Source organism: Sciurus vulgaris (assembly GCF_902686455.1).
Source record: "Sciurus vulgaris genome assembly, chromosome: 4".
NCBI classification, from domain to species: domain Eukaryota; kingdom Metazoa; phylum Chordata; class Mammalia; order Rodentia; family Sciuridae; genus Sciurus; species Sciurus vulgaris.
The window spans coordinates 32,688,582-32,709,508 of NC_136464.1; the positions used below are offsets into that span (position 1 = coordinate 32,688,582).

The 20,927-nt window shown below is 35.6% G+C and overlaps 1 protein-coding gene across 2 annotated transcripts; it reads left to right on the forward strand.

The window, feature by feature from the left end:
- Positions 1-480: 480 nt before the first annotated feature.
- Positions 481-20,848, forward strand: LOC306659350 (uncharacterized protein). Of its 2 annotated transcripts, none has more exons than XR_013763280.1 (5): positions 481-1,438; positions 2,268-2,309; positions 5,352-5,413; positions 15,582-15,646; positions 18,734-20,848. XR_013763280.1 is itself a non-coding variant. In XM_079136788.1 (5 exons), the coding sequence occupies exons 1-5, from the start codon at positions 1,421-1,423 to the stop codon at positions 18,764-18,766; spliced, it is 372 nt and encodes a 123-aa protein (XP_078992914.1). In that variant the 5' UTR covers positions 481-1,420; the 3' UTR covers positions 18,767-20,848. The 2 variants fall into 2 exon arrangements, 1 of the variants encoding a protein (XP_078992914.1); XM_079136788.1 differs by having other exon boundaries at positions 481-1,590.
- Positions 20,849-20,927: the final 79 nt, after the last annotated feature.

Sequence of the window (20,927 nt, forward strand, 5' to 3'; positions counted from 1 at the left end):
GGATTCTTAACAGGTCATTTTGAATTGAGGATTCCCAGTGGCCTTGTTGAATCTTCTGTAAACTGGTTCATAGTCTAGAACACTTCAACCAAATTTCCTGCTCTCTCCTTCACTCAGTTTCACACTGTTGTATGGTTCTTGCAGCTTCTCTTCACTTTCATTCTTTCTTATAGATGATTCCTCAGACAAAATTCTGGCACATTTAATCCTATCCTAACACTGTTTCTCAAAAGAGCTAGATTGACATGAAGGCATTTCTTTTGAAAACATGCATTTTATCAGTACCTCACTTTGGTGTTTCAGAGTTGCTGCAGGCATTTTCCAGTTCAATGTTCAGTTATCTTACCAATCATAGGATAAATAAATTACATGGTAACAGGGGACACTAGGGGAAACTATGGGATTTTTACTTTACATTTGTTTTTGTTCAACCACACCGAATTTTGTTAACATATGAGCACAAAGGTGTATCTGTGGTTAAGAGTTATCATTGTGGGTGCTGAATTTGGGAGGAGAAACATTGTGCAATATATGTGAAATCTACCTTTTAGTGAGCAAACAGGCTTGTGCCAGGATTTGATAAGACTACTGCTTCGTGCTACCTTGGAATTCCACAAGTAACCTCAACCCCTAAATGGACATCTTCCTTTATTTCTCTAAATAGTCTTCTTTCCTGATACTGTCTTTTCTCTTCCCTTCCCTCTGCATTTCTTGTTTTGTTAATAAGCAATAGTGGGACGTACAGTATGAGGATAGGTGAAGCTTGATTTTGCAGTCTGAAATAAATTGCTTAAAACAGCAAACCTGCACAAGGTCCTGGAGTTCAATCCCCGGCAAGGGGGGAAGGGAAAAAATCTGCATCCTAAAGAAAGCAGAATAAAAAGTTACATCCTCCCTAAAAAAACAAAGGTTGAGGCTTGGCCCCATTCCCAGGATGAAAAGATGGTGAGCTGAACAAGGCGTTTGCAAAAGTGAAATGCCAGGCTGCCAAGCGCTAGCAGCATGGGTTTTCCAAAATGGAGTCACCAGAGGGCTTGTCCCGGTTAGACCAGCTTCACCAATACCCGCTACATGATCTTGGACAAATCACTTGCCCTCTCTTGGCCTTAGTTTCTGTATATTTAAAATGAAATTGCAGCATCTGATTCTTGGGGTTGTTGAAAGGATAAAATGACACCGCAGTGCTCGAGTTAAGCACAAAGCCAAACACATAAAACATACAGGAGTTGGTATAAAGATGACAACCTCTCTCCCACCCTCAGCGGGCCTATCGCACCCGCTTCCGGGAAACCCTTCTCTTCGGTCTTCTCTCAGCCGAACGCGGATCCTTCCGCGTCGCGTCACTTCCGGGGGACTCAGGACGTGGCTAACCAAAACACCCGGATGCAACTGTCATGGCTGCCACCAATGAGGGCCCGCAATGGAGATCGAGTCAAAGGTTGCCCAGAAGGCGTTCAGAACTTGGGGCTTCACGGAGGCCTGTCAAGAGAAAAGGATGAGAATGCTGGGTGGCAGGGTGCCAGGGGCTGCGTTTCCGCACTTCCTGTTAACTTGCCAAGTTTTTCTAGAGAAGTCTCCCCTCTTGAGAGGGTGGGGCCTCTCTTTTCACCCAACCTTTCTTTGTGTGCGAAGTATTTGTTTCCGTCACCTCGCAGCCCTGGAGCAGGGCTGGCAGCGCGGCGGTAGCCTGGGAGGAAAGGGCGGGTCAGACTCTGGAACGGAGGTGGGGCGCGCCGAGGACTCCAGGCGGCGGAAGCCTTGGAGTGCAGCGTCGAACTGCCGCCCTCTTTGAGTTCTGGTCCTTATTTCAGCCGAGATAATTCTCACGATGGGGTGCTCGGTTGATCACAGGACTTGGTTTTGCTGACCCAGCCACACTCAACCAATCTGTCCCGCTCCAGATGAACTTTGATCCAAGGGAATATCTAGAATGGGTGTATTCAGTGAGACCGGTTTGAAAAAAAAATTCAAACATAAGCAAACTAGTACTAGCTTTAGGTTTCAGAATAAATGAATAAAGTTCACAGCTGAGTCATGTGATGGTTTTCTTCAAATCTTTAAATTTATGTTAGTGCTTGTGAGTTTTTTTTTTTGTAAAGCATTCTTGTAATACATTAATATTGAAAATATTCAGGAAATTGATTTTGCTGCTGCAAGTTATAACACAAAGACACCAGAATTATTCATATATTGCTTTAATTGCTGGAAGCTTCTGCAAATACAGTAATTATAGCTATATTAATTTGAGTTACTTTTCCTCTCTGCAGGGTTTCCTATAGGTTTTGTCATCAAATGAAACAGGAACAAATGTGAGTTGCTTCATTACCATTTCCTAATAGTTACTTTTTAAGTACTCAGCTGTGTATCTGATGAATTCAGTCTCACTTGAAACCGTTTTTATTTGCCTGAAATATGTAATAAACTGATAGGTCAGAAACATAGAATGTTACTATTTTTATAGAAACAAAACTGACGAAACTAATATTTAAAACAAGTTAACTCTCAAGTTTGTTGTAAACTAGATGTTTGTTTGTTGTTAAGTTAGATGTTCACATAAAACTCTAAAAATTAGAAGAGCTGACCTAAAAGAATTTTAAAAGGAGAGAAGAAACGTAGAACTTTACCTCTATTCTGAGCATCCTGTTGTTTGAACAGAAAATAACATGACATTATAAGAAAGTGCTTTGAATTTCTTTTTACAATTATATACTGTGTTCAAAGTACTAAGTTGGTAATGGATGAGAAAGTGCTTTAAAATACATAAAGTAAATAATGAACAGTTATTATCTCATGCTTCTGGTCTAGTTATGTCTTGCTGTGGTACATATCAATGTCCAAAACTTTTGTTTCTTTTTTAAAACATCTGTGTGTATATAGTTACAGTATTTTAAAGAAAGCAAAAATAATCTGTTTATACATTTAAAATATCTGTTCCTTGTTTATGTCATACTTGAGATTGTGCTTATAAATAATTTGCACACATTACAGTACTTAATGTAATGATCGTAGATCACCTGGATTCTTTTTGTTTGGTTTCTTACAGGTAGGTCTACTGAGTTCTTTGTACAGTACAACCAGTGTTATTGTGAAAATTTTTATTGTATTAATTAGTTCAAACATTTTACCCATATATTTACTCGTCCAGTATTTTATTTAGATAACTAGATGTGAGCTTTATGTAGTGAACAATAGTTGTGAGATAATTGAAGATCACATTATTTAAAGTTTGATCTTAAGTAGTTAGCATTTATAGAGTACATACCATATGCCAATCTCTATAATAAGTACTATAATACTTGATCTTATCTACTTATTTTCTGTAATATCCCTTTCCCACCTTAAAATTGACCACTTTGGTAGAATAAAAATGAAAATGGAACACAGACTTGAACTCTGTCTATGCTATTTTGTGAAGTAGAATAAGTGACTTAAACTCTTTGGATTTCATTTTCCTCATGTGTAATGAATAAACACTTTGAACTATTGTAGTTTGTTGAATCTTGAATCATCAAGAATCCTTAACTTGCCTTGCAAGCACAAGGCCCTGGGTTCAATCCCCCCAAAAAAAAAAAAAAAAAAAAAAAAAAAAATCCTTAAAACAGTACTTTCATCATTGAATCCAAGATTTTCTCCCAAGCCCCTGACACTCCTTCTGGAAGTTTTGTTGTATCGTTGGTAGTGACAACTGCATCTCTTTTTTTGTTGCACAGTCTAACTACATTGCAGGATATCATTGATTCAGGGATGTCAAAATGTAAAATAATATATACTTTGGAATTGATGAGCTCCTTTCCAACCCTGATTCTATGACATCTGCACCTTTGTAACATTGCTGGGTTTTGTGTTTTTAAATGTAAATAATTTAAGATAAAGCATAAGCTGTATGATAGTGGAAAAGTAGAAACCATTTTTATATTTTTCATATGTGAATACCCAATTTGCTCAATCATTTAAGTAAGTCTTCATTTCATAGTAGTACACAATTTTTTTAAAAAAAATTACATTTGACTTGAATTTGACATATAATATCAATATTGCAAAAATATTTTGCTACCATTTTTCACATTCAAAAGTGAACTAGTATATACAAACAGTATCTTTCTTTCCAATGTCATATTCTTCTGATGTTGGTTGTCATGAAGATTGGGGGTGTCTGTTCCTTAAAGAGGTATTATTAAATTGAAATAGTGGCATATGAAGATTTAACAAGGAACCTTGCTGGTTTTGTTTTCAGACTGACCAAAGTATAAGAACATTATTTCATACTAGAAAGCTTCATTTTAAGAAAAGTTAAAAACACATTATTTGATAACTTATTGAATTTTTGTATTATGGAGATGTAAAATATATAAATAGTATTAAAGGTTAATGAATTACGAATTTAAAAACTATAATTGAAAGATATTTTGAAATGTATGAAAAGATATAAAAGTGTTCAAGTTTTGAGGTGGACAAATATAAGATAATGTAACTAAAGAAATTATCCCAGCATCTGTAATGAGGTGTTCAGTTAGAACCAGGAAGGGTACACAGAAATTATTAGAGTTGTAAACTGTTCTCTATAGGTAATCAGCTGAATATCTGCTGTGGCTAGAAAAACCAACATCATGAGATATTATCAGGAAGGGCTTGGGGAAATCTCTTGCCTTCCAACAATAGTGGTTTGTTTAAATATGAGATAGAGAAAATTATTTTATATTGATGGATAGATTCAAAATGTCCAAACTCCTTTCAGTTGTTAACTAATGTTATAATTATCATTTTCCTTACATAATTTTGTAAACTAGATATGTTTATATACCCCACTTTTAAAAATTAAATATAAAAGTAAAGTCATTTATGTAACTCTTGTAATTTCTGCCATTAAAATAAAATTCTACATCACATGACAGCATATTATTACTAAATGAACATTAGCCACTAATATGTTTGAATTTCTACCAACAGTTTGCTTTTCTTAGGATCCCCTTTTCACAGGAAATACAGTTTTTATTGCTTTGTAGGTTATTGCCTATTCAGTAATGAGAAGGGAGTAGTGTTCACTTCTATTTGCACTTATTTCTTTGAACAGACTGTATGTATGTGTACTTTTCTGAATTCCCCAAACCTAAATGAAATAAGACCTGTGGCCCACAAGAAATTGTTGTGCAAGTTCAAGTGATGTAATTCATTTTATGAGGTTTTTCACAGAAATTTATTAATCAAAGGCTTGTCAGTCAAAGTTTGGAGAAGCGAAGAAGAAATTATATGTATGAAATTTGGAGCAAATATGTTATTTGATTTATAACTAGAGATTATTATAAGTACCCGAAGATTGCTTTGTGCCACCCTAAAAATTGTTTTTCTAGCAGGGCATGGTGGTGCATACCCGTAATCCCAGCTATGCTACTTGGGAGGCTGAAGCAAGAGGATGGTAAGTTTGAGTCAGCCTGGGCAATATGGGGAGATATTTCTCCAAAATGGAATTTTTTTTTAGTGTTTGCTATTTCCATACCTTTTCCCTCCATCTTTCTGTTTCCCTATAAATGAATCATAGTAAAGTCCATCCCTGACCATGTGAATTCACCTAGGCCTTTGTCTTAGTAACTAGCTCTCTTGGTAGGTCACTGGTCAAGCCAGGAAACAGATAAAGAGAGATGTAACGATGAGTAGGCATTTAATACCACCAGCTGCTTCTGGGAGTCTGTAGTCAGAGGGAGAAGAAAAACTAAAGAGAGGATGTATATTGGGTTGGAAACTGAGCATGATCTGTCACCTCTTCCTAATGATGAGGCAACCACTAAACTTTAGAGACTGGACTTGGCTTACTTGACAAGGGAATAGACGGGCAAGAGTCCTCCATCTGTTTTGAGAAAAAAACACTCTTTTTATTCTGGATTATTTGACCCTAATGCTGTCACTTGAAGTGATTGGCTAATGTTCCAGTTAATAGACCACCTATGAAGCCCTCTAATTAGTTATTTTAGGGCTTTGCTTGGGCAATGGTTTTAGTTTCTTTGTACAAAAAGTCTTTTCCATTGCCATTCTTAAGTACTTAAGAAGACACTTATCTTCTACATATTTAAAATAATGCCAATAACTTTTATTTTTTATCTTGCATTTAACATAATTTTCTACATATACTACTTACATAAATGATATTTCCACCACAATTCTGAACTTGAGGTTAAGTCACTCAATTTCAACAGAAAAGGTAACCTGCAGTGTATGGAGATTTTTCTTAGAAACCCCTCTCTTCTTGAAAGAGAAAAAGTAGTAGCATGGCAAGTTTGCATTCATGTCTATACCTGGTAATTCTTTTTTTAATTCCACATTTTTTATTGATGCATAATAGTTGTACATATTGATGGGATTTGTTGTTACCTGTTTGTACATGAACACAACATACTAGTATAATTTGGTCAGTATCACACCCCAGCACTTGCCCCATCCCTCCCTGCCTCTTACCCCTTATACCTACTAATTCTGCTTCCTGTTCTTTATAGGGTTCTTTTATTTATTTTTTTATGAGACTCACTTTTTTATGAGCCTTGCTGTGTTGCCCAGGCTAATCTCCAAACTCTTGGGCTTAAATGACCCTCTTGAGCTAGTCTAACTGAACTCTAGGCATGTCACTGCACTCAGCTGCAACGGTTCTTTTAAACACCTTCATTTACCTCAGACCTTACCCTTTGTGCTGGCCAAGTCCCCCACCCTTTCATTCTCAAAAGATTATGGTGCCTCCCATTTTCTTGGGGAAAATAGCAACCATAGATAGAAACTTTTTCAAACTAGTACTACCAAACCTTCAAACTTACTTTGATACCCTCTTAGTCCTTCCTTTATTTTATGATGGAAAAGGTGATCCTCTTCTGGTCCCAGGCTCTGAATCCCTTCTCATTACTGCTTTTTAGGACCTTTCTGTCTTATCTGTGGCTCCTCTGCCTTGACATTTAGGCATTCTCAAGTCTTTCACATCTTAGAAGAAAAGAAAATGTTTCTACATTAATTTGTCCTCCATTCTGTTTCTTGCATCCCTTTCATGGACATGGCTTATGAAAACATTTTCTCTACCCATGGTTTCTTACATTGTTTTATGACTCTATTCTTCAAACAACTGTAGTATTTTACCTCAATTAAAAATACCAGTTTTAAAGGTCATCAGCTACCACAGTGTTTCTAAATCCACTGAGTATTTCTCAGGCCTTATCTGACTTGACCTCTGTTCAACTGATGACAGTTTAACCACTTTCTTGAAAGCTCTTCCTTGGACTTTGCTGATATCATTGTTTCCTGGTGGCAGGTAACTTTTTTCTCTGGCATTTTTTCTGTTTCTTTTCTTTTTTCATGGTTGTATATGGACAGCATGCCTTTATTTTATTTGTTTATTTTTATGTGGTGCTGAGGATTGAACCCAGTGCCTCCCATGCGCTACACAAGTGCTCTGCCACTGAACACCTCCTTCTGTTTCTTAAGGGTTTTTCATTCACTAATTTACTCTCTCATTTATATATTTATAAAGCATCCACACACCCACTACTTTCTGGTGACAGAATTTGAAACAGTATCTGTTTCCCAAACATCCACTCAAAATTTGGCTTGCATTGTCAAGGGCCTCAGAGAGTACACAATGTCTGTTCATCATTAAAAAGTCTTGCCTATTTTAGTAGCCTTGATAGAAACATTTTTTAAAAACTTCCTCAAGAAGCTTAAATTTAAAAAAGAAAAGAAAGCCCATGCAAAGTGAAAATACAGTTTTTCCTAGAAGAGAGATTTTGCAAACATTGAAAACTTTCTTCAGGACATTAAGACTGGGCTAGGGTGTGGCTCAGTGGTACAGCACTTGCCTAGGAGATGTAAGGCCCTGGGTTCTATCCTCAGGAAACCTATCCTCACAAAGACATTAAGACTAGACCAGTCTTCCCAACCTAACATTTGTGAACAAGCTATTGTTTCCACCCCCATGATTCCCACTCCCATTTACCTGGAGTGATGTCATGGGAACAAAACTTAGGAAAGGAAAAACCTACCATTGAAAAGGAGAAAATGGAGTGGTAGAGCTGATATCTTTGAGATTAGATTGAGTAGGGTTCTAGCTTCTATTAGGACTCAAATGATGACTAGGATATCAGCTTCCAAGAAGTGGGAATAGACAGGAGACTGAAGAATTCCTTACTTGATGAAGTTATTTCTAGTGACAAGAAGAGGAAATGGTTTTGGTGTTTATATCTCGTGGTCACAAGTGGTAGAATATGTGCATTCTGGACATCGTCTCTTTATGTCATTCATACGTTACCATCCTCTCCAAAATGAGTGGGTGCTTAGAAGAGCCAGCTCTTATCTTCTTCATATAGCATGTTTTTAAAGAGAATCTTCTAGCTAGAAATTCCATAATGGAGTTCCTTTGATCACTAGAAACAGCTGAGGGATAGTAAGATCATGTTTCTTTTAGGGCTTTTACATAGGAGATAAAAATTTGCCAGTTTTTCTTTTCATACATATTTTCATACATATTCATACATATTTCATATAGCAAATACATATTGAGCACCTACTGTGTCTTCAGTACTGGTCATGTATATGATGAGTAAAAACAGACACAACCCCTGCTCATAAAGCTAATGGTCTAGTGTAATAGATTACCAGTAACTAGATGATCACAAAGTACTAAAAGTGCAAATGTAACAAGTAATACACATAGAAGCATAAGGTTCTATGAGTCTATAGCAAGAGAATTTGATTGAGTTAGGGAGATAAGGAAGTTGTCTTAAAGTAATACTCAAGCTGAAATTTGAAACCATGAGTAAACGTTAACTAGGTTAAGAGGAAAGGAAAGTTGCCCTAATAAAAGATCTAAAGTATGCAAAGGATCTGTAGTGGGAAGGAACATTGAATTAGAAGGACTGTGTTGTTGGAGAAGAGTGTGAAGTGGAGATGATACTTGAGACCATATTTGGGCTTTGAGAAAAATCTTGGTTGTGCTTGGAGAAAGGATTAGAGTGCAACAGGGTAGGCCTAAAAAGACCAGTCATCCAATTCTGAGGTAGTAGTAACTCAGACCAGGGTGAGTGGTAATGGATATTCAAGAGAAGAAATGGATTATACTGTGTAATTGGTTTTGAATGTAAATACTGGAATAGATTGGATATAAATTTTTGTTAGTAGTTTATCAAAAACTGAATTTATCAAATCTGAATTTTGACTATTCCTTTTGAAAGTGAAATAAGAATTGATAGTTTAAAAAAAAGTGTGTGTGTGTGTGTGTGTGCACACACATGTGAGCACGTGCTTTTAGAAGTCATGGAAGATTATACATTGCATAGTCTAAGCCCTTTTTGAAGCCTGTTGTGTACATTCAGTATGAACACCTAAGACTGAAATTTGAGAAAATTGAGCCTGCAGCCACCAAGTGTAGACTCTATGATTTTAAGAGTAAAATTTTCATAAACAAACTTGAAATCATTTAGCTTGTTTGTGTGGTCCAAAGGAATAATCTTTTGTTATTATTCTAGATGGTTCCTTTACCTACCTTCCTTCTGTAACTCTGTCCGTCTCTAACCCAAATGCAAATTTAGACCTGATTCCTAAAGATATATACCTGTGTAAAATTGTAGGAAGATTTATCTTCTTTTGCACATTTTCTATGATGGTGAAAGTTTGTTTGAGTTTCTCACTTTAGTGCCATCACTAAGGTTTGAATAAGGACACTTGCCATGTCTATACACTTGAGTCATAGAACATGCAGTTTCTTCATATTATTTATTTAGGACACCTATAAATTATAATACCCAGGTGGGTAGGTATAATTAGCTGAAATTTTTTTTGTTGAAAAATTATGTTCAGTAGCACTTATGGCCTTAGTAGCACTAGCAGCTGTGACAATAGGAGACATGAATATAATGCATATCCTCCAAAAGATATGTAAAATATAAACACCATAGTCTGGAAAAGCAAATAGGGTGTAATACCATGTGTTTTATGTATGTGTGTAAAAAAACTTTTAACTGAGATTATTCAGATATCCAAAAGATAGCACTTTGGATAGTACATGATGAAATGTACACATATCTGGCCATGTTGAAGAAGAATACAAGAAATGATACAAGGAAATCCAGACTCAAACGTGATCGATAAAATTACTTATACAACAGGAACTCTAACTGCAGGGCAGGCTTCAGGGTTGGTTGCCTCAATTCACCTACTCATTGATAATCACCAAGGACACAGGATATTCCTCCCCTTCCCTTCCCTCTCTTCCTTTTGTTCCCTAGGGAAATTCAAGAGGGAAATAAAGTGCTAGGGATCAAACTCAGGGCCTCACATGTGCCCCACATATGCTCTAACATTGAGCATATCCCCCATCTCTGTCATATTTTATGTTGGAACTGCTGGATAAAAGTATGTAATTATAACTTCAACATCAAGCTGTACCAGTATGGCTGCAGTAGTTCCAAGCATCACACTCAGAGATGGCAACATTTGCTCCGTATTTTTAGAAAACGTGTCCTGGAAGCCTCCCAGAAGAGTTCTCTCTGTGTCTTATTGAACAAATACTAATCATAATACATATGGTCATTTCTGAACTGACCACATGTGTGGTTTCCCATTCTGATCTTCACACTGGCAGAGGACACAAGTCTGATTTGCCCATACAGGAAATCTACTGTGGTAGGCCTTTTTCAGTAGGAAAAGCTGACTCTCGTGTTCAGCCTATGTCTGGTTGAGAATACTGAATTCTGTAGTGAAGTTCTTTATTAGGATACCCACTGAGGTGAGACGTCTAAGGCATATATCTTTTTAAAGCCAGGTGTTTTTGTTCTAAAGCTGGTATTTTGTTCTTTACCTTACCTGATTCGTATTTCTATCTGTGAATTGGTTCTGATTTCTCCCTGTTTGGGAGAGAAGAGGCAGATGTTATTTATTGGACCCCTAGAACCTAAGCTAGAATCACAAATGAATTACCCTATCTTCAGAGGCACACATGAAAAGTGAGCTCTTTGGCAGCATGACCAGGAAACAGCTGAAGGAAGGTGAGCAGATTCCAACTTCCCTTAGAAATTGTGCTTTATTCATCTTTGAAGCTTGTGAGAGCCCTTTTATAGGAAACCTGCAAATACTTCTAACTCTATCTTGTTTCAGAATTAGTGGGTTAAATTACCCAATTATGACCCTATGAGCCAGAATCCCATTTGTTGATAAAAGTAAATGTCCCAAAAGTGTTCTCCTTGTGTGTGATACTTTATTCTTAGGAGGGATAAAGGAGAGTTGTTCCTCTGCCTTCCATTACTCACATTGTCATATAGAGTCATCCTAAGGCTTCCTGCAGACATGATGAGAGGCCATGGTAGACATAGCATGTATTATTTCCATGTTGTTCCTTATTATCAGAACTAGTTTGGGATGCCCTTGTGCCTGAGTCATGATAGTCTATCAATCATGACTATTTTATTTCTCTTTGCAAGACCCTCATTAGCTTCCTTACAACTGTGAATGATCATGTGACCCACTTCTGGCTGATTAAACACAACAGGAAATCTTCAAGGTGCAAAAGGGAAGACTTTTGCTTTTCTGATAAAAGTGACAGATGTAGGGCTTGGGGTTGTGGATCAGTGGTAGAATGCTTGCCTAGAATGTGTGTGAGGCACTGGGTTTGATTTTTAGCACCACATATGAATAAATAAAGGTCCATCAACAACTAAAAAAAAAAGTGACAAATGTAGTTGGAAACAACCTTTTTCTTTTATTAGCTCTTCTTGCCTTGAACATGGACATGTTATTTTTTTTTTTATTTTTTTTTTTGGTACTGGTTATTGAACCCAGGAGCACTTAACTACATCCCCAACCCTTTTTATTTTTTATTTTGAGACAGGGTCTTGATAACTTGCTGAGGCTGTCTTGAAATTTCGATCTTCCTGCCTCAGCCTTCGCGTTGCTGGTATTACAGGCATGCTCCACTGCGCCCAGCCTACTTTGTTCTTATAATAGAATGAGATACATTATTCATGAAGTCCACAAAGAACCTGAAGACACTGGGTTCCCTGCCACATTAGGAAGCTTAACACTGACACACACAGTTTTTATATTATCATATAAAAGTAGGGCTACTATTGAATTTTGCTTCAAATGATCTTTTTTCTTACGGTCAAAATTAGGTGAATGAGCCTGGAACCAAGTATGTAGTTTACATTTAACCAGCTTACATTTAACATTTAACACTGCCTGATACATAAAAGGCACTAGAAAAATGTTTGTTGAATGAAGGAAAATTAATTATAGCACTAATAAACCCAAGTACATTTATTATAAATTTCTGTTATGTGGGTTTTTTAAAAAATTATTAAGTACAAACAAAATAGTACTCAGCAATAAAAACAAATATGAACCTTAGAAACTGAGTGACAAATGAAAAAAGCCAGACTCAAAAAGGGAGCATCCTGTATAATTCTGTTCATTTGACACTCTAGGAAAGACAAATTTGTTCCACATCCATGATATCCTTATTATGGTTGCGTGGGCCAGGGGCTTGGGTGCAGGGGAGTATTGAGTGGAAAGGGGCATAAAGAAACCTTTTAGGGCAGTGGAAGTGTTCTGTATCTTGATTGTGGTGGTCATTACACACGTGTATATGTTTGTCAAAACAATGTGTGCATTTTATTGCATATAAATTGTACCTCAGTAACTTTGCCATTTAGAAAGAAGTGGTTTCTTCAGGAACAAATAGTAGGGAATTGCACTGACTCTGAGTGTAACTGGTAATTCATGCAGTCAGGAGAGATCCACATACAATAGAACGGAGATGAAAAGGTTACTTGTCAGGTGTTTTGAGGCTACAAGGAAGTGGCCTCAAACAGTCATCTTTGTAGGTTCTTTGCATGGGGTCTCTCTACTTAAAGCAAGGAAGGTCTGAATATTTTCCTGTATCATGAGTTACAAAGTTCCTAAAAGTGAGATCTTTAATACATGGACTCCTGTATTTCTTCAAACTGAAAGAAAAATATTTCTGCACAAATGCCTACTAAGGCTTCCATTTAGAAGTAATTACGAGATATAATGATATCATTTTGCTTTTGATCTAAGAAACTTACTTTTCTCAAAAACAAAACTATTGTATATTTCCTAATTGTAAAAGCAAGCCATATTTTCAGTAGGAAAATTTAGAAAACTGACAAATTTTTTAAAGGGAACAACAAAAGTCATCTGTAATCCCACTACCCAACAATAATACTAACCCTTTGACATACATCCTTTCAGATGATCACATTAAGTTACTTGTGTTTCAATTAGTTAGACATACCCATTGGGATACCCTAAAGTGATTCGAACTCCAAAGACGGTTCACTTAACACCTCACTGTGAAGAACAGCTATAAAATGTATCTTCATATATGTGCCAATTGCTAATATTAGTGGCACATAACCAAACAATACTTTCGGTATGGATTTCTCAGTATTTCTTGGAGATCATAGTTTTTAGGGTTCCAGATAAAGTACCTTATTTTTCAGTGTCTTGATATGGGACTCATAGGGGCTGTAGTCCTTGAATGACTGTACTTCCCTCAAGTGTGTGAAAGAAGGAAGAGAGGTGTGAAATTGGAGGATTTAGTCCAGTCCTCTCAGGTAGTGACAGGCCCCTTCCCTGAGTCATCAGAAGTGAGCTGTAAACATATGGTCTCAATTTCCCTTTGATCTTTATTTTTCTTTACACAACTGTTAATATTTTATTGAATATACTAAACTACTAAGTTTCATCATGCTGGGCATTTGAGAAAATACAAAGATAACTGTATTCATGTATTGGTGTAATTAAAAACATCTTGAATACACAATATGGCTCTGTTTCAGTCAGCTTTTTCACTGCTCTGACCAAAAGACCTGACCAGAACAATTTTAGAGGAGGAAAAGTTTATTTGGCGCTCATAGACCTCAGTCCACAGTTAGCTGACTCCATTGCTTTGGGCCTAAAGTGAGGCAGAACATCACAGCAGACGGGTGTGTGGCAGAGGAAAGCAGCCACTGGTTATTGTTTGTATCAATATTAAAGACTGATTTATTTTAGAAACCATTATGGTTTATATTTGAGGTGTGCTCCAAAAGCTCATGCATGAGACAATTCAACAAAGTTTAGAGGTGAAATGGTTGGGTTATGAGAGCCTTAACAAAATTAGTACATTAATCCATTTGATACAAACAATAACCAGTTAAAAATATAGTGGAAGAATAAATTCCATTCACAATTGTGATAATGATTTTTGAAAAGGGTAAAATACCAGTAAACTTAAGAAATGGGTAAGATCGTGAAAAAAAAAAAAACTTTAAAATTATACTTAGTATCATCCAAAAAGATTTCAATACGTGGAAAGATGTATCTTGGTCTTGAAGGGTAATGTTCCCAATAATATAAGCAAGGTTAAAAGAAAAAATTGGTAAAAAAATTTTATAACTGGCAAAATAAATAATTTCTGGCTGTGTAGAATGCTATTTATATTTGGTATTATGGATTGAACTTAGGGGCATTCTACTGCTGAGCTACATCCACAACCCTTTTTATCTCTTACTTTGATACAAGATCTCTCCAAGTTGCACAGGCTATCCTTGAATTTGGGATCATCCTGCCTCAGCATCCTGAGTAACTGGGATATCAGGCCTGCACCATTTGTGCCTGGCTAGAATACCTTTTAAAATAAAGGTTAGAAGAGAAAAACTGATAAAGGAATGAACAAGTATTTCATGGATAATTATAAGTGGTTGATAAACTTATTCAAAGATGTTCAACTGCACTTGGAATTTAAGACTTACTAATAAAAACCCAATCTGGGATATTTTCACCTGTTGTTAAGATTTGGATATGAAGTATCCTCTAAAAGTTCATGTGTAAGACAATGCACGAATGTTCAAAGGTGAAATTATTAGATTATGAGAGTTGTGACCTAATCAGTGGATTAATAATTTTTAAAGACTATTGTACTGAGTATTAACTGTAGGCAGGTGGAACTTGAGGGAGAAAGTCACTGGGGGTGTGCCCTTGGGGTTTATATCTTGTTCTCCTGAGAGCTCTCCCTCCTTTTCCTTCCTTCTTCCTCTCTCTGCTACCATGGGTGGAACAGCTTTCTTCTACTATGCCCTTTTGCCATGATGTTCTACCTCACCTCAGGTCAAAAGCATTGGAGCTGGTTGACATGGACTGAACCTCTGAAATTGTGAGCCCCAAATAAGCTTTTCCTCCTCCAAGCTGTTCTCATCAGGTATTGTGGTCACAGCAAAGTTGACTAACATATGTGTTATAGTTTTGAACATGAAATAATTTAAGGATAATAACCATTGTTGGAGAAATTGTGGTAAAATACATATTCATTTTAGCATTTTTAATTATTTCAAAACATAAGAAATGGTTAAATTATATTCTATTCATATACTTTGTAGGAACAACTCTTCAAAAGTATAATTTCATGAAAAATTCTTACTGATAAATTGTGAAGTGTAAAAAAGTAGAATATAGTTATATATTCCATATGCAAGTCATTGGAAAATAAATGCATACAAGAAAAATATCAAAAGCAAATTATTAGTTATGTCCTTTTGCTTTATATTTTTCATTTTCTACAGTTTCTACATTGGCCCATCAGAAAAAATCCGTGAACCTGAATAAACAAGATAACTTATGTGGTCCTGTAAGTGTTGTTCTAAATGGGAGTGTTCCCTGTACTGTGATATGTTTTGAAAGTCAGTCATTCCAATGTGTACAAAGAAATACATTGTTCTTTTTTTTTTTTAAAGCATTTTTTTTTAACCTTTATTTGTTTATTTATTTTTATGCTGAGAGTCGAACCCAGTGCCTCACAAGTGCTAGGCAAGTGCTCTACCACTGAGCCACAACCTCAGCCCTACATTGTTCTTTTAATGCCATTGTAATGGTAAAATAAAGTCCCCCAATGATGAAAATTTAAGTTGTTTATAATCTTTTGCTCTTATCAATAATGGTGAAATAAATAATTTTGTACCTATATCATTTCACATGTATCTAATTCTGTGAAATAAATTCCTGGAAGCAGAATTTTAGAGAAAAAATATTTTTGCCTTTGTAATTTTTATACATATTGCCAAATTGTCCTTCATAGAATTTGATCTCTTAGATACTCCCATAAATAACATAGGATATTACCTATACCCTCCGACCAACACTGTTATTAATTATAAAAATAAAGTTGAGTATCTTTTCTGTAGAGACATTCATATTTCTTTTTCTGGGAACTGTTCATATCACTCTCTTTACATGTTAAGAAAATTATTATTTTAGGGATTATTTGTAAATACTCATGTTGTCTCTTGACATGCAGAAATTTTATAAACTTTTATACAGTTCAATTTTAGTGCATTTAGAATTCTTACACGTTTAGAAAGTTTACTCCCCCTGAGATTACAAAATAATTCTTGTATGGTTTTAGCCAAAATTTAAAAATTTGAGGTATGGATAATTTTATTTTTTGAGGTGGCTACCTGGTTGATCCAATGTATTGAATAATCAATATTTTTTCCATTAATTTAAGATGCCACCTTTACCAAATTTATATATATATATACATTTTTTTCAGAACTTCTATTGTTTTACTGAATTGTCTGTCAACTTATTTGCCAGTCCATCATGTTTTATTTATTGAAGACTTATTATATATTTTAATATATTGTAAGGCTTGTGTCCATTATTCTTTTTTAGAATTTTCTTATTCTGCTTGTTTATATTATTTTTAAAAATCAGCTTGTGAGGTGAAATTTATAGATTAAGAATTAACATCTTCATGTGCAAGAATATGGTGTGCCTTGTCCAATTATTCTTTTGTAGATCTTGCACATTTCTTATATTAATTGTTAGGCATTTTTATTTTTTTGGTGGTCGTTATAACTAAGTATATTTTGCATTAAGTCTAACTGGCTGTTTCTGTGTGGGAAAGATATTTTAATTATGTACCCAATTTACTGAATTTGTTTAGGGTCTATAATAGTTTTTGTTTATTATGTTATAGTTTCCAGGTATATAGTAATATCTGTAAAAAATGGTAATTTTACCTTTGCTTCTCCAATTTTTTAAATTTATATTTATTTTTAAACTTTTTCTTTCTCTTATTTAACTGAACATTAACTAAACATTTCTTGCTTAAATAAACAAGCATTGCATGTTTATGGATGGATGTCTTAGATTTTGTTTTTTGTAAGTCATTAATTTTTGCCTTTGTCTTATTTCTTAACTTCAGTTTTTGTTTGGTTTAGATGTTCTTTCTTAATTTTTTTCAGTTGGATGTTAATTTTCTTGTGAGCACTGTTTTATCTTTATTCCAGAGCTCAGTATGTGATGATGTGTAGAATTTTCTTCGTAGCAATTTCCTAGATATTCTGCAATTCAGTTTAGATTTCTTATTTGACTCAAATGAATTCCTTTTTTCTTTTGGTCCTAGTACATATTTCTTTTTAGTCTCATTTTCATGACAGTGTTCTCTTCATTTCTTCTACCTTGTAGACTTGATTAGTTTTTCTTTGTGGATTAATGCATAGTCAAGTTTTTTGAAAAGTTCATATTAGAGTTTGATATTATCAAAGAAAACTTGAAGAAATATAAATCAATTAATAGTGCATTGCTTACTATGTACAGTGGAAACCAGTGGTTGATTTCATTTAACAAAGGCAGAAGTGATTGAGTGTTGCTGCAGTTTGGAAACCATGACTTTTTTTTATTTTGAGTGAGCTGCAGATCAGGATCAGGGCTCCCTGATCCTAGACACCTAGCTGGATCAACAAGGAAACTAATTTAGTTTGCTCTTGGTATAGTGACAGGCTATCAGAATATATGATGTCCCTTGTTTTTTGCCATCTTTATTATGCCCAAATTGCACCACTTCCTTCCTCAGACTTTCTGAACAGATGTCAATTTGACCTACCAAAATAACAATATTAAGATTTTTATATCCTTGGATTTTTTAAAAATTAGTGATCTGTCACAGCCTGAGAGATGAATTAGTTTCCTACCACTTTTTTTCCCCTCATACTCCCTATAGTTTTTGCTTAAAATTGCTAAGTTATTTGACCCACAGCTATTTATAACTGTTCATTCTTACTGTGAGCTGTAACCTTTAGCATTAAGGAGTCTTTTTTTGTTTGTTTTATTTTTTAGGTCTGGTTTAATGCATTTTGGGCCTGGATTCAGTCTTGTCTGTTATTAAGATCTTAATCCTTGCTTTCTGTTTGCATTTTTCTGGTATTTTACTCATCCTTTTATCTTCAAGCTTTCTGAATCATTTTATTTTAAATCAAAGTCATTCAGCATAGATTTGAACTTTACTTTGTGATTCAGTCTGAAATTTTTTCTTAATAGTTTAGTTCTTGATTCTTTTAGTTTTGTCACATTTTGTTACTTTCAGTATTTATATCTTCAAAAATGTTATATCATTTGTTGTTTTTCTTTTAATGAGGAAGACTTGCATTTTTGTTCCTATAGTTATACCTCTATAATATCCTGATTGTACAAAATTATCCTGTTTTCTATTTATTTAGCCACTACCTTCGTATCTGTAATTCAGCTTTATAAGTAATGCTAGAACCAGTGTTGTATTTCCTTATTTCCTTTCAACTCCATTACACAATTTTTATCAATTGTTATTTTCCTTAGTGTTTACCCTGTACTGCTAAATATCCATACACTTTCATTACTTGATTTGTCATTATTGCAAAAGACTTCCTGACTTTTATCTCCTCTCACAAACCTACAGTGCATACAGAGCATTCGTCCTAAAATCAGCTGAATCACACTGCAGATCCTCAGAAGTATCTTTGACCCTCACAAAATCTTTCTCTTCTGGCTTCGAAACTCTGTAACCCCAGCTGGGTGTGGTGGCACATACCTGTACCCCAGTGACTTGGGAAGCTGAGAGAATCACAAGTTTGAGGACAACTTGGGCAATTTAGCAAGACCCTGTATCCAAAAAATAAATAAAATTAAAAGAAATGTAGCTAATGATAGAGTGCCTCTGGGTTCAGTCCTGCTACCGAAACAAAACAAAAGCCACTCCATAAACCAGCCTCATGCTACCTTATTTCCTCCACATCTTCTCAGGGAGTTTGTCCTCATTGTCCAACAGTTGAGCTGAGTATAGGATGGACAGGCCGTAGCCAGGGTAGAGGGGTCTTCATGGACATTACTAAGGTGATACCCCCACCTGTAGACTGCACAGGGTAGTTGAGGCTTTTTTCTTCCTGTACACCCAGCTTAAGTCCTATATCCATAAAGCCTTTAGAAATGTTTTAGAGCCCAAGAAACATCCCGAGAATTGGCAGAGAGCTTAGAAGTCATCCAGTCTGTTTCACACCCAGGTTTGAGAATTACTTTCATCCTGTTTCTGGTCTAAGTTAAGGACCTCTGGTGACTAAGAAGGAACTCAGGAACTCAGAGCAGTACTGCTCCATTTATAATAATATTCTGGCTTATTTTTTCACCAAAATGTGAGAAACTTTTGACCACTAATTTAAGTCAGCCCTTTCAAGTTATGTGCTATCTTACCTGTAAGTGGGAAGACAGGTGTTTCACCTTCCCATAATCTTCCCCAATGGAGAAACTCACAGTCACTTCAGTTGTTTCTCAGGTAACATCATTTCTGGACGTATCACCAGCTTTTGGCCACACTTGAATTATTCAATTCAATTCACAGGATTATCTGTATACCATCTAATCACTACAAATATAATGGGACTGTTCCTTCTCCAGAACACTGTGCTTCTAAATCAGCCCAAGACGGCATTTATTTCATGGCCACAGCCCACTGTGGTGTTTCAGTTACCTTTAGTCCCAAGGGCCTTACACCTACTCCCTGTCACACAAAGGGCACAAGATGAGTAAGACAAAAGCCCAGCCCTCAAGAGACAAATACTCATTCTATGAAATACCTGACAAATGATCCTCCACAATGTCAAGGTCATCATCAAGGAAAGTCAGACTGGCACAGCCAAGTTACCTAAGACCTAAGAAGTAAAAGTCAGGGGGTATCACCAATAGGAACTTAGGACAGAAATGAACATTAGAGGAAAACTGAGGAAATTTGAATAAAGTCTGGACTTCAGTTAATAATAATGTATGGTATTGGTTCAGGAAAACTGGATTGGGATACATGGGAACACTCTACTGTCTTAGTAATAATTCTATAAATCTAAATGTATTCTAAAAGCCTTTTCTTTAAAAAAAAATGTTAGGAGAAAACTAGCAAGTAAACAGATAAGACAGTGGCTCCTATTTTTAATCACTGATCCCTTTGATAAAATGATATGGACAGAAGCAAACTTTTACATATAAATTAAATACTATGGCAGGGGCTCATAGACTCCGGATTATAAATTCCTTCAATTCAAGATGGCAGTGCTTACCTGTAGGCAGTGTTTGGGGAGTAAATATAAAGAAAAGTGATAGTGGGGCAGGGATCAGGTAGCAGCAGATATGTTTTCTAGAGAGTTTGAGCCTGATCTTTATGCTGTCAATGATTGTACTTGAGTGATTCCTAAACCAAACATTAAACTGAGTTCCACACACCATTCTAATTGCTTCCAGTGTGCTAGTCATATTTATTAACCTAGATGTAAGCTGCTTAGGGTTGGAGAGGACAAGTCTCACAATATGTTTGAGAAGCAATCACCTTGTCATGTAGGGTACAGAATCACCTCAATGCAAAGCTTGACCTGTTTTGGAATGCTTACTGCTCTTTTTCCCCCCTCTTAAATTCAGTCCTAAAGAACACTACTGCATGTTAATTCTTGAGAGCTATTGTTAAACCCTGGCAATATGCCAGAGTAAGTGACAATTCTTACAGGACCAATTTTAAAAATGTTTAGGGAGTGTAAATTCCTAATCCATTTGTACAAACCTGTTTTTACTTTTTAAAATAAATTCCATCTGCTAAGACTTAAGTTAGATTAAGT

Excerpts from the sequence above, each read along its gene's own strand:
- LOC306659350 (XM_079136788.1), top strand. The coding sequence starts at position 1,421 with ATGGAGATCGAGTCAAAGGTTGCCCAGAAGGCGTTCAGAACTTGGGGC. Across the intron at positions 1,591-2,267 it reads AAGTCTCCCCTCTTGAGAGG|GGTTTCCTATAGGTTTTGTC; the intron begins GTGGGGCCTCTC and ends TCCTCTCTGCAG. Across the intron at positions 5,414-15,581 it reads GAGGCTGAAGCAAGAGGATG|TTTCTACATTGGCCCATCAG; the intron begins GTAAGTTTGAGT and ends CATTTTCTACAG.